This window comes from Etheostoma spectabile, chromosome 8 (assembly GCF_008692095.1).
Source record: "Etheostoma spectabile isolate EspeVRDwgs_2016 chromosome 8, UIUC_Espe_1.0, whole genome shotgun sequence".
Taxonomy (NCBI): domain Eukaryota; kingdom Metazoa; phylum Chordata; class Actinopteri; order Perciformes; family Percidae; genus Etheostoma; species Etheostoma spectabile.
This window is the reverse complement of record NC_045740.1, coordinates 24812310-24829958: the sequence shown is the minus strand read 5'-3', so window position 1 is coordinate 24829958 and position 17649 is coordinate 24812310. Positions and strand designations below refer to the sequence as shown.

The 17649-nt window shown below is 42.7% G+C and overlaps 1 protein-coding gene and 1 long non-coding RNA gene across 2 annotated transcripts in view; both read left to right on the top strand.

Annotated features, from left to right (window-relative positions):
- LOC116693912 (uncharacterized) overlaps nt 1–4695 on the top strand; it is a 13941-nt gene extending 9246 nt beyond the window's left edge. The window contains exons 2-3 of the long non-coding RNA XR_004333030.1: nt 2286–2289; nt 4543–4695. This is a non-coding gene — a long non-coding RNA (uncharacterized LOC116693912). The remainder of the gene's footprint in view (nt 1–2285; nt 2290–4542) is intronic.
- Nucleotides 1–17649, top strand: part of jph3b (junctophilin 3b) — a 71599-nt gene that overhangs the window by 47441 nt on the left and 6509 nt on the right. The window contains exons 4-5 of the mRNA XM_032523226.1: nt 9215–9339; nt 10921–11906. Of these exons, the coding sequence (XP_032379117.1) occupies nt 9215–9339; nt 10921–11906 (1111 nt within the window). The remainder of the gene's footprint in view (nt 1–9214; nt 9340–10920; nt 11907–17649) is intronic.

Sequence of the window (17649 nt, the reverse complement as noted above, 5' to 3'; positions counted from 1 at the left end):
AAAAAGTGTTAAAATTGCAAGTGTGTTACTAATCTATATACAGGGTCAACTGGTCCTGTTCTATGGCTTTCTACAAGTCTAATGATCTCTGGGAAAATACTTTTAGAGGCAATCTAAAACACATTCCTAATGGCATCAGTTTAAAGTAGTCATAAAAGATGTGTAGGGTCACTGATAATCGTTACTGTTAATGTAGCGGATAATGCTTTTTTGAAAACTTAGTCAGTATTAACTGTACAAAGGATCTTTGTGTTGGGCCAATCATTTAGCAGCAGAGTTCAACAACACCTTGAGAAAGCAATGTCAACCTGCAGAACAATGAAAAAGTTAAAATACTTCCAACAAGAGAGGAACAAGTTGTCAGTATTGTCTGATCTAGTCCAAAAGAGTATATATTTTAGTGTCTGAGATGAGGTATTGCTGGATCTTGTCAACAGGAGTAGGCACATAACGTGCAGTAACGTGTACATTTAACTATTTCAGTGAAAGTGGTGACGCTTTGAATATTTACGCAGTTCTGTGCCGACAGGCCAGGTGGGTGATGCAGTTTGCTGGTTTTCTCAGATAATTGCAGACATCCATCTTGACACACTGTTATGATCCAAACTGTACATACAATATAATTGTAGCCAAGTCTTTAAACCAGCTCTGTCTTTGTGGCACATGCACACACACAGAATGGTCTAACCCAGATTCAGACAGCAGCATAGCCCAGGACAGGACAGCCTCTCTCTCTCTCTCTCTCCCTCTCTCTTTTTCTCTCTGTGTCCCAGAACAGAACAGCAGGGTATTTCCTTGTGGAACACTAGGAGAAACCCTGAGAAGTGAAACAAAGTCACAGGATATTCGCTGCAGCTATATGAAGGCACAATAGCAATCTAGTTCAAGGATTATGCAGCACTTTCTCCAACTTTTTTGGAGTGTGTGTGTATGTGTTTTCAAATGTGTTCATTGGTTGTTTATGAACGTTAATCCAACTTCTTGATGTCAATCCATGTAAGGAGGCAAAAAGGTCAAAGGTCAGGTTGCGGCTCCAGAACAAAATCCCAGGACATAGAATGTATTGTATGTATGTATGTATGAACTATATGTATACGTGTGTGTGTGTGTGTGTGTGTGTGTGTGTGTGTGTGTGCATACTTAGCTGATGCCCTGATCACCGATGATACATGCTGATGTAACTGATGTGGCATCAGGCTACCTGTGATTAGTTGGTTCCAGATAACACACCAGTGACTCACTGTGCTTTGTGGACGGAGCCATTCACTACAATCCTGTGACCTTGTTTCATCTGCAAGCCTAAAGCCTAACACACACGTTAACACACACATGCACACATACTGTTAGCAGTGAGGCAAACTGGAAAGCGCTGTTAGATAGTCAGGTATGAATCACCCTCATCCTCATAAGCTGGTTAAGAATGACATGGAGGAGTTTAGCAGATTCCTGGATTAGACTTTTTTCTTCCTGTCTTTCTCTCACCTCATCTCAGTGTGCCTGCGTTTGTCTTTTTCCTTTGTGTCCTCCTCCATCTCCCTTTGGCAGTGTATGAAATATTTTGGTATAACCAGTAGGCGATTTGTTCATCTTTACCAGGGGGATGGTTCATTTTGCTCAACTGCCTCATTAACAACTTTCCATGAAACCGCCCCCAGCTATATAGTTTAGAAAATATTATAGATCCAAAACAAAACTGACAAAAGAATAAGTCCCCCATTGCAATGTAGTCTGCCTCTTTAACACCATAGCCAGTGCTGTGTATTTATTAAAACCCAGGCCGCAATCAGAAAGTTGCAACAGCCGGGGCGCACTGCACTGCCTTTCTTGCTGTAAATGCCCCTAGACCATTTGCGTCTTTTTGTGTTTTTTGTGATCCCTGCTAGGCAACTATCAAATAACCCCTCCTCAGCCAGCTTTTTTAAAGTTAAATGACGTCTGCCGTTTTTTTGAAGTTTTTCAAATCAAACTTACAGGTATTCCAGGAGAAACCACGCCTTCAGCAATGCAAAAGCAGCTAGCACAACGCTTAGCTCTCATTGAAAACAATGACAAAGACCGATACTCACTACTAAGTGTTAAGAGGATTGTCTTTTGTTTTTTAGCTTCACCAAAATCAAAAACACAAGAGCAACATAATAAGGAATTAATTAAAAAATGTAGTGATCTGCTCTAACGTAAGCTTACAGGTTAGCTGTTAGCATGCCTGGCTAATTTACTACCTAAAGTAGTCAAGGGTCATGTCATTAGCTAATTACATTATATTGTGGGATTACAAGTTACATTAGAAAAGTCCCTTTTTCAAGACTGGTACCTCGACGATTGGAAGATAGGGATTTTGTCCTGATATGTATTTTTTTTGGAGAGTTATTTGCTACAGCAATTCTAGCAAAAAGATAAAGAGAGTGTTACCTTTGCCAAACTCCTTGGTTATTATTTTTCCGTAAAAAGTTGTGCTTTCTAAAAGTAAAGCATGCTGTTAATAAATAATAAAGCATAAATCTAACCTTTGTGTTGCCTGTCCAAGAATATTTTCTAAAATAAGCATCCAAACTGGGTTCTGTTGGAACAAATGAGAATTTGATTACAGTTCTATTTATTATACTGTATTATCTGGAGAATTAACAATGCTCACAATGCTAAAAGAGGAGAAAGCAGTAACACATCTGAGAGGCTTGAATCAGCATATACTTGGTATTTTTGGCCACTTGGCTCTAGGAATGGCAATGTCAGTATGTCTGCTCAACACATTCTCACTTCCAACTTGTAAAATACGGAAGCTTTGTCAGGTGCCTTTATTGTTGTTATGGACGCTAAAAGTCTCCTTTAGTGTCATGTAACACGCTTTACTTCACGCTTGGTCAGGACTATTGCCGTCCCTTTTGACTCTGTAAGGGTAAGGAAAAGCTTGTGAGTGGGCTTACGGTTCCGTGACTCACGGCAACGGGAAGGTGGGGTTAGGGGAAAGGTTGTGAGTGGGCTTACGGTTCCGTGACTCACGGCAACGGGAAGGTGGGGTTAGGGGAAAGGTTGTGAGTGGGCTTACGGTTCTGGGACAGTTGAGTTCAGGAAAAGTTCATGGGTGGGCTTATTCCTAATTTCCACCTGTTGTGGAACGGCTGCAGATCCGCTTCGGAACAACAATGGAGTCATTAGGTTACTATTAAAGGTATGTGTGTATTTCCACTGACTGTGATCCGCAGCCCTCCGGAGCAGATACGAAGAGCTTCTAGTTTTGCCGGATGCCGGAGAGCTCCGCAGCAATTCATCCCATGGCAGATAGGGCAGGACAGTCGAGCACAGAAACAAAATAAAACATCCGGTTAATTTACGTGCTCACGGCGGATCATGTTTCCCTGCACTTTACCTTGAAAACACAGCACAGAGTTGTTTCCTCTCTATTCCTCTGGATGGAAACAAGCTGTTGTTGATTTTGTGGTGAATGAGATTGGGAGATCTTGTGGGTCCTCGTGACTTCAGCTGTCAGTCATGGCCGCAGCCGTTTCAAAACAAATCTGGACCTGGAGGGCCTTGACAGACGGCGGAGCACGGAGCCGACACGCAGCGGAGAGAATTCACAACCGTTCTGCAGCCGGTGGAAATTAGGAGTTACGGTTCCGTGATATGCATGAATGATAAAGAATAAAGCGGCTTCACTGACACGCCCATCCACCACCCCGACCAACCTTCCTACGCAGAATTTCCCCCTTACATACTACTTGCTAAACCCATTCAATACACGCAGAAGGGTGCTTTTTTTTGTTGTGTCAGCCACTGTCTAAACGTCCGTATTTTACGCTGAAGAGTGACAACGGGTTGGTCTGTTGGTCCACCACTTTGGTATAGATTGAAATACCTGATCAACTTTTGGATTACCCTATTGATCCGAATATAAGACTTTTTTTTTTTACCTTGAAATTCGTCTGAAAAAGTGGGGTTGGAATCTAGACTTTTATTTATGGCAGTACACACACAACGACAGATGTCACCAACAAAACAAAACAAGTTAAATGTGTGTTGCCCTGATACTTGAAATGAGTCACCGTCCCTCACAGCTAGCTAGTGCCAGGGCCTGAAACATGGAAATACACAGAGATTGTCTTAAACAATGTCTCAGTTGGACACAAGCCAGCTGATGGTCGCGCTACGACTCAGCTGTTCAAGTCGCAGAGGCTGGTTTTAGAATGTAAGGGTAAGTACGCTGGTAAAGTCAGCTATAAACTATAGACATGAAATGATCTATAGTCCATTTAATGTTAATGTCACAAACAGCTGGTAGAAATGGCAGTTTTAGACAGAGCCTCAACAACCGCCCAAAAGCACGGGAATGCTATATGGTCAAGCCAGATAGAGAGAGACTGAAGAGAGAGAGAGCCCGCCGCTCAACTGCTCAACAAAGCAGTGAATCAGCAAAATAAAACATGTTTTTGCCGATTCATCATTAGAAGTGTATCTGTAGCAAGCATCTCACTATCACTAACTTAATCCACATTCGTATGTAACAAATTACATATCCAGCTACAAAAAAAGCCTAAAAATCGGAAGTTGTGCTGCGTTCCAGACCGTTTTTAGCCCGTAAGTTACGACTTCAAGTCACAACTCACGACTTGGTAACGTCCCAGGCAAAGTCACGACAAACCCTTCTAGCTGGCCTTAGCTAGCAGCTACCAAACGTTGGCGTTAGCTAGCGCTAGCTGATACAAGAAAGACCGGACCCTCCTTTGTAGCGCTTGCGACATATTTTGGGCTTAATGTAATATAAAGTTATCAACATAACCTGTAGTAGTACACACTTGTATGTGTATTGTTGTGATTACAATGTGCATAATTACTTTATGTTGCCTTTTCATGACGATATTATTTCTATTTCCCACCAGCATCTGTACAGCATCAACAGGGGCCGCCATTGTTGTTTATGTGTGTGTGACATCAAAAACTGTTACTGTGAGTACAGCAATCTGGTGTGTGTTCACATGGTAAGTTACGGGTTTGACAGCCATTCCAGGGCACTTTCACGGCTAGAAGGTTGTAAAAGCACAGGTTACGGGTTGCCTGGAACACAGCATTAGAACGGAAGTACAACAAGGGTTGTAATGAAGATGTGTCTAAATATAGCCAAAGAAAATCTTACCGTGGTTCTCAAAGCAGCAAGGAGAGTGTGTGATTATGTGACTTAATAACGGAATGATGCCCATTACCAGATCAGTCATTCAGCTCAAGGCCTTGGAAATATACCTTGTTTTATTCAATGTGTTTTTATTAGAATAGTTTTCAAATCAAATTATATTCCTTATTAAAACAAGATATGGTCTTTAAAGTATTTTTCCAAAAATTTGTAGTCTTAAAAGAGGGAGGGTCGTCTTATATTTGGACCAATACGGTATTTGCCATAAAATGCCATGAGACATTCATTGTGAGAATAAAACCTAACAATGAGTAAATCTTTCGGCCACTGCTGTAATTACGTCGGCTCACTACAATTATTCTGGTAATGATCGTTGATGTTGAATACGTAACACCTTTTAACTCCACCTTTTATTTTCCTTTTTAGTCTCCTCATGCCAATCTCCATTACACCCTCTTGTCACACACTCCTGTCCCTTCCTCCTCATCACCTCACTTCATCTCTCTTTCCTTTATCTGTTCTTGCTTTCAACCTGCAGCTCTTGTTGTCTTTTTCAAGACAGTGATTCATGAAACAGGTTGTTCCCAGGAAAAGACCGGAGTGGGACAAGAAAGACCAGACCCTCCTTTGTAGCGCTGTGGAGGAAGATGTGACAAAGCGAGACTAGGAAATTGTGGAGGACAGGATGGGAGAGAGAGAGAGAGAGAGAGAGAGAGAGACAGAGAGACAGAGAAACAGAGAGAGTGTTGGGGTGTGAGAGCCAAGGTGAGAGCGGGTTGTGCCAAGAGTGTGTTTGCATGGGTAGCAGATTATTCATGATATTAAAACACTGTGAAAACGTGATTTCTGTCAAAAAGGTGATGTGATTATCTCATTTGAAACAGTAATACTAGTAAGTCACTAAGTCTTCTCTCTTCTCACACCTCTTCTCACACCTCACCTCCCCCCACAACCAACAGGCACGCACTCACACACACAGCGGTGTTGAGTATTCTGTGGGCCCGGCGTAGCAGCGCTGGTAGAGAGTGGCAAACAGAAACATTGAGGCAGAGAGTAAATCAATGGCTATCGACATGCAACACTGCATCAAGACTGTTACTGCCCAGACAGAGAAAAGGGAGGGAGGGATGGAGAGGTTATTTTACAGGAGAGCCCTTTGAAAGACAGAGAAAGATAGGCGAATGGAAAAAAGGGTAGTTAAGAGGAGGGTTGTAATTGAGAGAAAGGATCTGATATAACTAGAAAGGGGTGGGTGGGACAAGAGGCAAATGAAAAGCGGATTGTGATAAAGAAGGAAGGAGCGATTAGGTAATGGAAGAAAGGAACATAAAAGAAATAAAAGATAGAGCAAAGGCGATATGAAAAGAAGGCTGTAAAGGAGCAGTTGGAGAGATGGAGATGTTTTAAAAAAGCCTGCCAGGCAGAGGCAGTGAGATGAAATCTTTTCTGATAGTAAATACAATTTCAATTTCGTGCAAATGACTACAGAGCCTGTAAACTGATACGGAATACAAACCACCACATCCTACTGGAGCTCTGTGATAATTGTCCCCCCGCAGCAGCTTTGTGAGGTATCATGTAATATGTTGCTGTTCACAGTCTTGTGTGTTTCTCACCCTCTGGCTCAGGTGTCTTTTATAATGACATTCGTCGGGCACAACCACAAACAATAACTCTCATATCGATGAAGTGGTGTATACTGCATGTTTTACAATAATACCTGAGAAGAAATGATTTACATGAGCTCAACAATGACGTGATTGTGTGGAGCTGTATTATTTAAGTTTCCATTATCACAGGGAACAAAGGCCTTCCTTAGTGTTACTAGGCACACAGTAAAATACATAATGAAGTGATTTTTCCTATTTAATTAATCCATTGTCCATGTCCACATGATACATGCCTTCCATATTTGCAGCGCGTGTAGCTGCTGTTCTATGCACATGCTGAAGGGTGCTTTTTGCGTTGTATCTGACACTGAGAGGCGCTGCCCAAGGGTCCTTATTTGGCGAGTGGGAGTGAGAACAGGTTGCTTCTACAGGAGCATAAACCTTCGTTTCACAATCTCGTAGCTCGTGGCAAGTCTACCTCTGATGGTTTTAGACTTTTCATGGTCAATAACCAAAATCCTTCTGGGGAAAATGAATGGGTTTTTACTTCTGGAATCACACCGTTAAGCCCTATAATGGCGTTTTGCACCGCATGGTACCTACTCAACTTGCCTTGACTCTGCTTGCCTTTATTGGTTTTCCATTATGAAAAAAAGTCCCTGGTACCTGCCAACAGGTACTTTTTTTAGTACTACCTCAGTCAAGGTTCCAAGTGAGCTGAGGCGATACCAAAAGGTGACGTGCAAACCTGCAGACTACTGATTGGTCGGAGAGAATCGTCACTATTCACTGCGTCATCATTGCTAGCAACGAGGGGGCGGGGGGTGGGGGGTGTCCTGAACAAACCCGCTGTGTTTAAGTAGTTTAGCCAGCAGGTTTTTTTTTTTTTTTGCTGCCTCCAGCTTCTTTTGAAACTAAATGTGTCTTCTTGCTGTGGCAACAGCCACATGCCGAGAATCAAAAGCAAAACACCTTCCACGTTCTGTGTGTGTGTGTGTGTCGTGTTAGGTCTCGGCAGTTTCCTGATATGACGACCAGCCACGCGCGCCTCACACATGAGGCGGTTTTAATCTGCAATAGTAAAAGGAGGACGGGGCACCGCGGTCGAGCCGAGGCGAGGCGAGTCGAGCTGGTACCATTAATGGAAAAACGCCATAAGTCTGGTGTGTTTGGAGATACAGTTGACCAATCAGTATTGGAAGGCCATCTAGATAGCTGGATACCTTTGATCAGTGTGAAATATGCTAAGTTCATGGCTCCTAGCAACCACTACCGCAACATTGAATTTTTGAGTTTTGCGAACACAGTTTCCATGTGAAAATTATGTTTTCAGATTGTTTTCTTACAGTTTTCCAACCACACTGAAACACTCAAATGTCATTAAAAAAATGGCTAAAAGTCTTCTTTATCTTCTTTAAGTTGGCAAACAACAAGTCTCTGCATCATAGCTAACATCTGGAGTCTTAGCTCTTTAAACCTCTGTTCTGTCCCCTCTGGCTTTCTGCGATCAAACACTGTGATGTAAAACAGCCCAACTCAGGATTTACAGTAGCTGTTATTACAGTAGCATATTTTTCTGATTTGTCAGACTACTAAAGGAGCATAAAATTGTGAATTCAAAAAGCTGTTTTCAGGTGAGAAAAATGTTGGCTCAGTATGGACAGAAGGTCAGTGCGAAGAGAAAAAGTTCTCTTTAGCCTGCCTAATGGGCCTGTATACTAACTAGTGTCCACCATGTCAGGTTAATTAGTTGTGTGTTGAACAATAATGGTTTTTATGTGTGTCCCAACAACTTCAACAAGATCACTTTCAGAATAATTGTGAGGACAACAAATTCCTTAACTTGCATACAGTCACCTGAACTTTATTTTTCTTCCAACCATTAAAGGATTAGGAGGCCCATATTGCAAGGTATCCCATCAACCCTTGGGCAACAAACACAAGAATCCAATTAGGGATGCATTATATATTAGGGATGCAATTGTCGCTTAAAAATGTCACGGTTAATTACTGGTAAAGAGTGTCAACTGACTGCTGGTTATATGTAGCAGTGTGTGCAGTTCTTAGTTGACCTCCATGACAACATTAACGCTCACGTATGCATAATTATCAGGAAACCGTGATAATTTTTTTGACTATAATCGTACCAACTAAATCTATAATCGTTGCATCCCTAAATCCAACTAGTTGACTTCTGAGAGTCTTGTGTGTATTGAATAAACGAGGGTTTAAACACAAATACCCATGTATCAGTGAAAAACTGAAATACTGTGTTGCACTGTTGGCACTTTCATTGTGTTTTTTTTTTTTTTTTTACTTTTGGACAATGGTTTTCTATGTTCTGTCCTTTTGATCGAGAATTCCTTATCTCCTTCCAACCTGCTGTACTTTTTTCTTCTTAAATGTATTTGGACACTGCTAATGATTCTTTCTCGATTTATTTATTGTCCTCTATACATTCTGTGTGTCTTCTGTGTGTCAGGACGGCTCATGCACAGGGAAAAGCCGAGGCAGCGGTAGGAGCAGCTCAGAAAGCCCAGGAGGAGAGTCGCATGGCGAGGGTCACTGCCAAGCAGTTCTCCCCTTCGTTCCAGCACCCAGGAAATGGTTGTCACACACACCAAAATCACACATACATGTACTCATACTGTAAGCCGCACATGCACAGAATCCACAAACCAAGCAAAGCAGACACAAACAAAACAACACATGTGCCTACACATGCATAAACCAACAAAACAGAAATGTGTGTGTGTATGTGTGTGTGGGATGGTGATAAAGGTCAGTCAACCACCCTCTAGCTTTGCGTTTCTGCCTCTGTCACTCACACCTGTACAGCACTGCAGGTAGCCAACGCCAACCCACAAGAACATGCAGGCACTACCTAGCACAGTGACACACACACACACACACACACACACACACACACACACACACACACACACACACACACACACACACACACACGCTGACTTTATGACACATACTGTACCCTCCCACACACAGATACCTGAGATGACAGTGATTGTTCTTTTGCCATCTTTTCTGCTCTCAGCGGCTGTTTGTTTCTATTGTGAGGACATCATGTCAACAAGTATCAGTGCTGACATTTTGCAACATGTTTTTGTTGATTTGTGCATGGACATCATCATGTACCCTTCTATTTCCTTTGTATTTGTTTGCAGATAAAAACTAAGTGACGGAACAAAGATTATGGGGTCAGAGAAGGGAGGGTAGATTGATTTTTTTGGGAAAAGCAATGGAGGGTCCTTCTACTTTTGTCATCCCAGATTCAATCTGCCATTGGAAGATTTATTGTAAACAAATGTTTTAAAAAACTAAATAGATCACACATTTCTTTCTGGAGTAAACGTCTCTAAAAGGCCTGGCCAAGCCACTCAGGCATCGTGTAAAAGATTTTATGGACATATTCATCATATCATTTATCAGATCATGTTTGCCATAAATTGTTTTTGGGTGGGGTCCAAAGAAAAAAATAATAATGTTGAAGGAGGTTATGTTTAAATAATTTAACTAAAAAATGAAGAGTAATGCCCACCTCCCCACCTTAATCATTTTCCTATATCGTCCCTTACATGTTTGGAGATAATGCATGACATTGTTGGCTGTACTGATAGTTATTGTCATTTAACCCATGTGTTGTCTTCCTGTCGACCATGCAACCTTTTGTTTTTCTGGGTCAAAATTTTAAATTAAATTATTATTTTTTGTCGCTTTTCCCAATGTTTTTGTCACTTTTTTCCAAACTTTTTGTCACTTTTTCCGATGCTATTTAGATTTTTGCTGCGATTCTTTTGACGTTTTAGTTGTTCTTTTTGACATTCTTTTATCCTTTTTTTTCCTCCATGTGCAATGAAATTGAATACATCCCACTTATTCAATAAAAGTAGTGAATTGGTTGTTGGTTTTACTTGTGAAGAGCCTTTTATGGAACCACCCACGTTATTTATTTTGATAATTTGGTTGAAAGAAACCCAAATTCTGATATTAGAACTTTTTGAAAATGGGTCCCATTTGACCCAAGGACAACATGAGAGTTAAATATGTTTTAAGAAGTAAGCAGCAATGGCAGTGTCATGCCAACAAGTATGAAGACAGCTTAGCTTCCCCACCCCACCGCCACCCAAAATGTCCCATCTTCATTCTGATGTTGTCTGTCTTTTGCAGGCATGGAGGTGCAGCGTCCAAAACGTCAGGTGTCCAGCGAGGTGGAGGGTGAGGGGTTGTCGAGTAGCGCTGGCACCGCTGACAGCCCCGACCTTTATGTAAAGAGCGCAGGCTCCGACGACCCGTCTAACGACGCCGCCACCCCTGATCTCAGCCCCCCTTCTTCCTCACCGCCCCACACCCCTCCTCCCCCCGCCAGGCCGTCCCAACGCAGCAAGAGTGCCCGCTTCCACCGGCAAAGCGCCGTGGACCACGGGGACAAGGGGAAGGACGGAGGAGAAAGGGGTGAGAAAGGTGGGGGAGGAGGGCAGACAGAGATCCAGGTGTTGATGGAGGGAGGAAGTGGGGGAGGTGAAAGCGGAGGAGGAGGAAAGGGGGAGTACACGCGGGCCAACAGCTGGAGCGAAGACAAGCGGAGAGGGATGTTGTCGAAAGGAGGAGGTGTGCCCAGCGGACGGGGATCGAGCCGCACCAACGGACACAAACACAGCTCCTCCAATCACAAGTCCCGGGAGCATGGATCGTCCAATCACAGACAGACCAGAGGGGACAGGTGGACAGAGTCGTCCTCGTCCGCGTCTTGGACGTCGGGGCGCAGGGGCGTGCATGGTAGGGGAGGGCGGCTGCTGGAGCAGGATGAGGAGAAAATAAGCAATTATGAGATGGAGATGAAACCTTTACAGCCTAGAGACTCCACTACCCACAAGCCCCATGGGCCCGGGGAGGAGAGGCCGGGGCATAGTCATGCTCATGGAGAGGAGCGTCTGCACACCGTGCAACGACAGAGGCATAAGAACCGTGAAGGGAGGGAAGAAAAGGAGAGGAGGGAAGGGGTTAAAGACTCAGCGCACAAGCTGGACAGACCGGGGGAAAAGATGGATTCACGGCCTCTACGCCGGGACCTCACTCTCTCCCCCCCGCTGAAGTCCTCCCCCATCACACCGGAGCAGCAGGACCACAGCCTCATGCAGACCAAAGGCAACCCGGTAAGGCTCATACTGATACTAACACATTTCTGGTTCACACAATACTTATGGCGGTTTTCCACTGCGTGGTATCTACTCGACTCGCCTCGACTCTACTTGCCTTTTTTGGTTTTCCATCACGAAAAAAAGTCCCTGGGACCTGCTACCAGGGACTTTAACCTCAGTCGAGGTTCCAAGCGAGCCGAGGTGATACCAAAAGGTGACGTGGAAACCTGCAGACTGCTGATTGGTTGGATCACTGCGTTGTTAGCAAGAGTGCGGAGTGTGTGTCCAGAACAAACGGGACATTTAAAAAAAATCTAGCCAGACACCGACAGATTATCTACTCTCTGCACTATTCTCACTTTTCAACTATTCAATATTAAGGGCAATTAGGGGCTTTTTGTCGTTTCCAATATTGCACACTGTTACTTTAAAAAAAACAAGACAATACATCAAAGAAAGTTTTTATTTAGCTTTTCAAGTAGCGCATCAAACCCTCCCGCACATCCCGACCTTCTTCCTCTGCACCCTGTGACAGTGTCCCCCCTGGCTCTGCTGGCCCAGATGCATCCCAGTCGTTGTCATAAGCCTCTCCATGACTCTCATGAAGATTATACGAAGCACAGCAGGTCAGAACCTGAGATCTCACCGGTCGGACATCGCCCACCAGACGGTCTGCGGCGGCGATTTTGCAAAGCGTGAATGCTCTGAAACACAAACAGTACACAGCATACATGTTGGTGTGTAATCGTGGTTGCTAAAGTTCATGGACTTTATATAACGCTAGCGTATAGTAAATACTCACCGTGGCCCCTAACACATGCAAATGTTAGCTAACGTTACCAGGAAACTTAACTTACCCTTTCGTGTCGGCGAACAACCGTCATGTCGACGTCTGAACTCCGTCGGAATTCCCAAACTCCTGTTTTTTTCAGTGGTGATTGGTGAAAACAATTCTTCTGGCTGTGGCGAGTAGCCGACGTGCTGAAAATTACATCATCACGTGTAGCTATGGTGACCAGCCACGCTGAGGCGTTACTCATTTTGCAATGGAAAACGGACGAAGAATGCGTCGAGTCGAGTCGAGCTGTTACCGCAGTGGAAAAACATCATTAGAGTGGAGAGGAACTTTCGGTTTGTGTTGATTCTAGCGGCCCCTTTGGACAAAAGCTGTAGAGTCTTCACCACACCTGCTGTCTGAAGGATCTTTACTTTTGCATAGCTGCAAAATAGAATATCCATGTTTAAACCCTTATACATGCATATCGTGGATAAATACTATACTAGATCCAAAATCTACCGTCATCTAGGAATAGTAACAATAATAATAATAACTAAAGCCCTATTCACATGGGATTAGTATTACCTGGTGACCTCTACTCATTTGAATAATTTTAATTTAATCACGGGGGTTGTATGTAATTCCATCAAAATTCCACCATAAATGACCTACCATATTTTGCCGAATATAGAGATCCTGTGATAATATTAGTCCTGCGCGAATCGACATGTCTGTGATTTGGCGGGGTTGTAGGTAATTTTTTTCAAAGTTTTATTTTGTTGGCGCCTTTTTATGCCGCTCGCAAAGACGGATATGGGATCATGTGGGGGGGACACCGTCTTTGAAGACCTATTTATATCTGCCCGACCGGAGAACTCCATCCCCAAGTCAGCGCTTCGTCCGAGGGCTGGCGGTGATGCTGTCATGCTTCCCAGAGCACGTTTTAAAACCTGAGGTGATCGTGCCTTTTCTGTGGTGGCTCCGAGGCTCTGGAACTCTCTCCCTTTAGCCTTGAGAGCCTTGGATTCTGTGGAAACTTTGAAAAAACACCTGAAGACAAATCTTTAACTAGCAATATGGCTTAGTATTTTATGTGTTGTTGTTTTTATTTGTTTTACTGTAAAGCACTTTGTGGCCTCACTTGTCTGTAAAAGGAGCTATATAAATAAAGTTTACTTACTTACTGACTGTATTGGTACCGCTGCGGTTAGGTGATGCGCCTCTGGTAACCCTTTCCAGGCCTGGCCCAAAAAGATACAGAACTTCAACCCAATTGCAGTGCAGCGGCCTAGCCCTGGCCGTCCTCCGTGCCTCCGAGTACCCAACTCTCAGGCTAGGCTACGGATATGTCAGTAAATTTGAGTAAAATCACAGGCTTCTTCCTTTTCCATTCCGAATGCGCTACATGCAACTCTGTCTGTCCCCAGATGCAACTAAACCAGTGTGAATAGGGCTTTAGATTTAGATTTATATAGCACATTTCATGAAACCCAAGGACACTTTACACAAGAATGGGGACAAAAACAAAATGGTAGTCCTACACAAACATGTACTGAAAAGAAATAAAAAAACGAGCGCTAAATGGAAGGGGGACGTAATTGCATGTAGGCTACCAACGTACAACTATGTCTGGCATTGTAAAGTTATGAATGAAATAGACATATTACATACTGTACCTGTCTAGGAGGACGGGGGCCAATTTTGAATTCTTTACAATCCCATAATTGTCTCCATCTGATAAAAGCCTGACCGAGGTTAACTCGGGTTTTTGCCCATCATCTCAAAAACCTCTCTGGTGCACAGGCAGTTTGAGTTGAAATTTAGCAGAAAACGGGGTCTCACACAGATCATTGCTTTCACCTCACGAGCTACTGGGTTTAAACAGTAACTATGTACAAGTTATTATTCTTTTGTGATGTGCCAAATTAAGGAAAACAATGTGTTCCATTAGGGCAGATTTGCCTTTTGCAGCTTTAAATCTTTGTTAGGATTGCACTTGTGTTTGTTTTATACTGTATAAAATGTCAATCAATTTTGTAATTTGATTTATTTTTATTTTTATTTTTTGTGAAAAAATGGTTCTTATATGTATTACATTTTCTAATCTAGCACATGTACAATTTAGAACAACAAAAAACCACTCAACACGTTGTGAACTTTTTTGTAGGCCTAAATATATGGAGGCAAACAAATGCCATAGTAATAAAAGAAATATGTAAGCAACTGGTCACCTTCCGATATGAAATGAAATAACTACTGAATGCTTCATGTTGAAGCCTACACACAACTGAATGTATAGCATTGAAATATTTTCCTTTGAAACCCATGTAACTGTGTTTTATAGTTAATGTGGCTGATTGGATATTTTCCAGGACTGTGTAAGTGTGGTTAGACTGAGTGATTGACATCTTCCTAAGTCACCTGTTAGAGCGGGACGAATGACACCTTTATCATCCTTATTGGTAGAAAGAATTAGTGTCCTAATATGTTCCCATCTAAGCTCCGGCCCACCTTCAACCTGAGCAGAGTCTAATCAGCCAGACGAACTGAAAACACCTTAGTGGGTGTTCAGAGGCTTTAGGATGTACAGTTTAAAAAACCTTTCTTTTTTGGGGTGGTCATAGATTCAGACCAGACAAAACTGAACTTCCAGTCACTACTCTCAACCTCGCTTTATTTATAATGTGATTGACAGAACGTAACCTGATTACGTTGATATCTTGTGCTCCACCTCAGCTTCCTCTATCAACTCCTCAGTCCTCCTCCACACCTGCTGTTTGGCCTGGGGAAGTCTTGCATTGCCAGATGGCCATTGGCATTTCTTTAAACCAATTACAAACACCTTGGGCAGCTCGGACACAGTCAAGGTGCCTCTGCGAAATAGCCTCGGTAGAAACTTGTTTTGGTAGAAAATGTGCACGTAGGGAGGCAAGCTCTGGAAATACAATGGCTGTCAAATGTTTGATGACAGTTCTACTCAAAAAAAGCTTAGTTCTAGCTTGGAGGATGTTTCCCAAATCGTCAGGAGTTTAGAATGCCAACACAAAGAAAGCAGAAAATGAGGGACATCTGGACAAAAATGAGGGACATCCAGAGGAACCTCGGGCGGGCACCGAAACTATCCCGTAAATGAAACATCATCAAAATACGGTAGGCCCGGGTTAAATCAATCAGCTCACTTCTCTAAAGACACTGATATCATAACCCTTGTCTGATCAATTCTATCTAGGCTCAATTTCTTATATTTGGTGGTTCACATGCTGGTGGTTCACATGGTTCACATGGTGGTGCTGGTGGTGATGGCGCAGTGGATATAACACACACCTTTGGTGTGGGCGACCAGGGTTTGATTCCCACTGCGCTACATCAACAACACAACGCCAATGTGTCCCTGAGCAAGACACTTAAGCCCTAGTTGCTCCAGAGACGTGCAAACCTGCAACACATATAACAATTGTAACTCGCTATGGATAAAAGTGGCAGCTAAATTACATGTAATGTAATATTTTGAGTTGGTGAAGACCAAAAACAGAGCCAAAAGGATCTTTTGAACTCTCGTATCTATTGAACTTTTCAAGTCAAGAGGACACAAACAGGTCCAAATAAATGCTGATGCTGCTCCATGGGTGCTGGATCTACTTGTTTGCTAACTAGTCAGCCAAATTAACTTAAAAGGTGATAATGTTTCAGTGTCGTGTTTATAGTATATAGTCGCAATTAAAATTTTGTATTGCGTCACTTAGAAGACTCAACTCCTTAAGGCATTTTTTTGCTTCCAAACCATCAAAGTATTTTGAAATTAGAATTTTCATTTAGATGGTGATGGTGGTTTGAAATCCTTTCTAAAATCGTATTGATTAATAAATACTTATGTATGGTTTAATGAAAATCCAAAAACATAAACACTGTGCCTGGTTTTTACAGGTGTGGTAATGCTCTAACACAGGGGTCTTCAGCGGTTTTTAAGCCAAGGACCCCTTAACTTAAAGAGAGACGGAGCAGGGACCTCCTACCACATATACTGTATAAAATTGAGTTGCAAACTCGGCCTACAGTAACGTGTTTGGCGGCCTAAAGCCTTTAAACGTACCTTTTTCTGTATTGTTGGCATCCTTTCATAAATCATGTTTTAATGTAAAATATATATTGAGCACACTGAATCCTTAGGATTAACTGTGCCTGTGGAAGGTTTTATACCTTACCAATAGGCCAGTAAGCAGTAGGAAGTGCTGACAATTAGTTGAAGCGAGGTGCTGTCCCGTCATTGTCCCCATGGTCAGAGCCAGAACCAGAGATGGTACGGACAACTTCTGTGTCCTATCAGCAGGGACAGCCGTGTGTCTCCAAGGGATGGAAGCATCAATGATTGTCAATTGGTAAAAGAGATATCCACATACTATGCAGATCTATGCACTTTATTAAGCATACATCATCATGCACATATACGTTGGTAATGTAAAAAAAAATGATTATAGCAGCTTTAAATTTCAGAAGTTTGAATAGTGCATGGCTCGGTTTGGCCTTAATATCACCCTGGACAGCAGCTGTATGGGGCATTTGTCATATCTGTCATGTCACTGCCACACATTGATTTTATTAAAAGGATTTGTTGTCCACTGTCATGAGGATACATTCCATCCCCAGTGACATAACATAATGTTATCCAACATATTAAGATAATCCTGGGGGAGAGGCACAAGGTTTAACCTTGTAAAATAAAGAAAGCTTTTTTTTGTACTACGAGCAAGCAGTGGGGATTACGCCGTTTTAATATAATTTTTGGCTACGTCTTGACTCAGGCTGGAGGACGGCCCCAACCCCGCTAATCCTGGATAATAATACGGTTGCAGCATTAGCTAATGAAACCAACAGGAAAATCAGCTGCAAGGGAAAACCACTCATCGTACGCCGCAGACATGCACTGAGCTCATTATAAATCAAGCTCTCTCTCTCTCTCTCTCTCTCTCTCTCTCTCTCTCT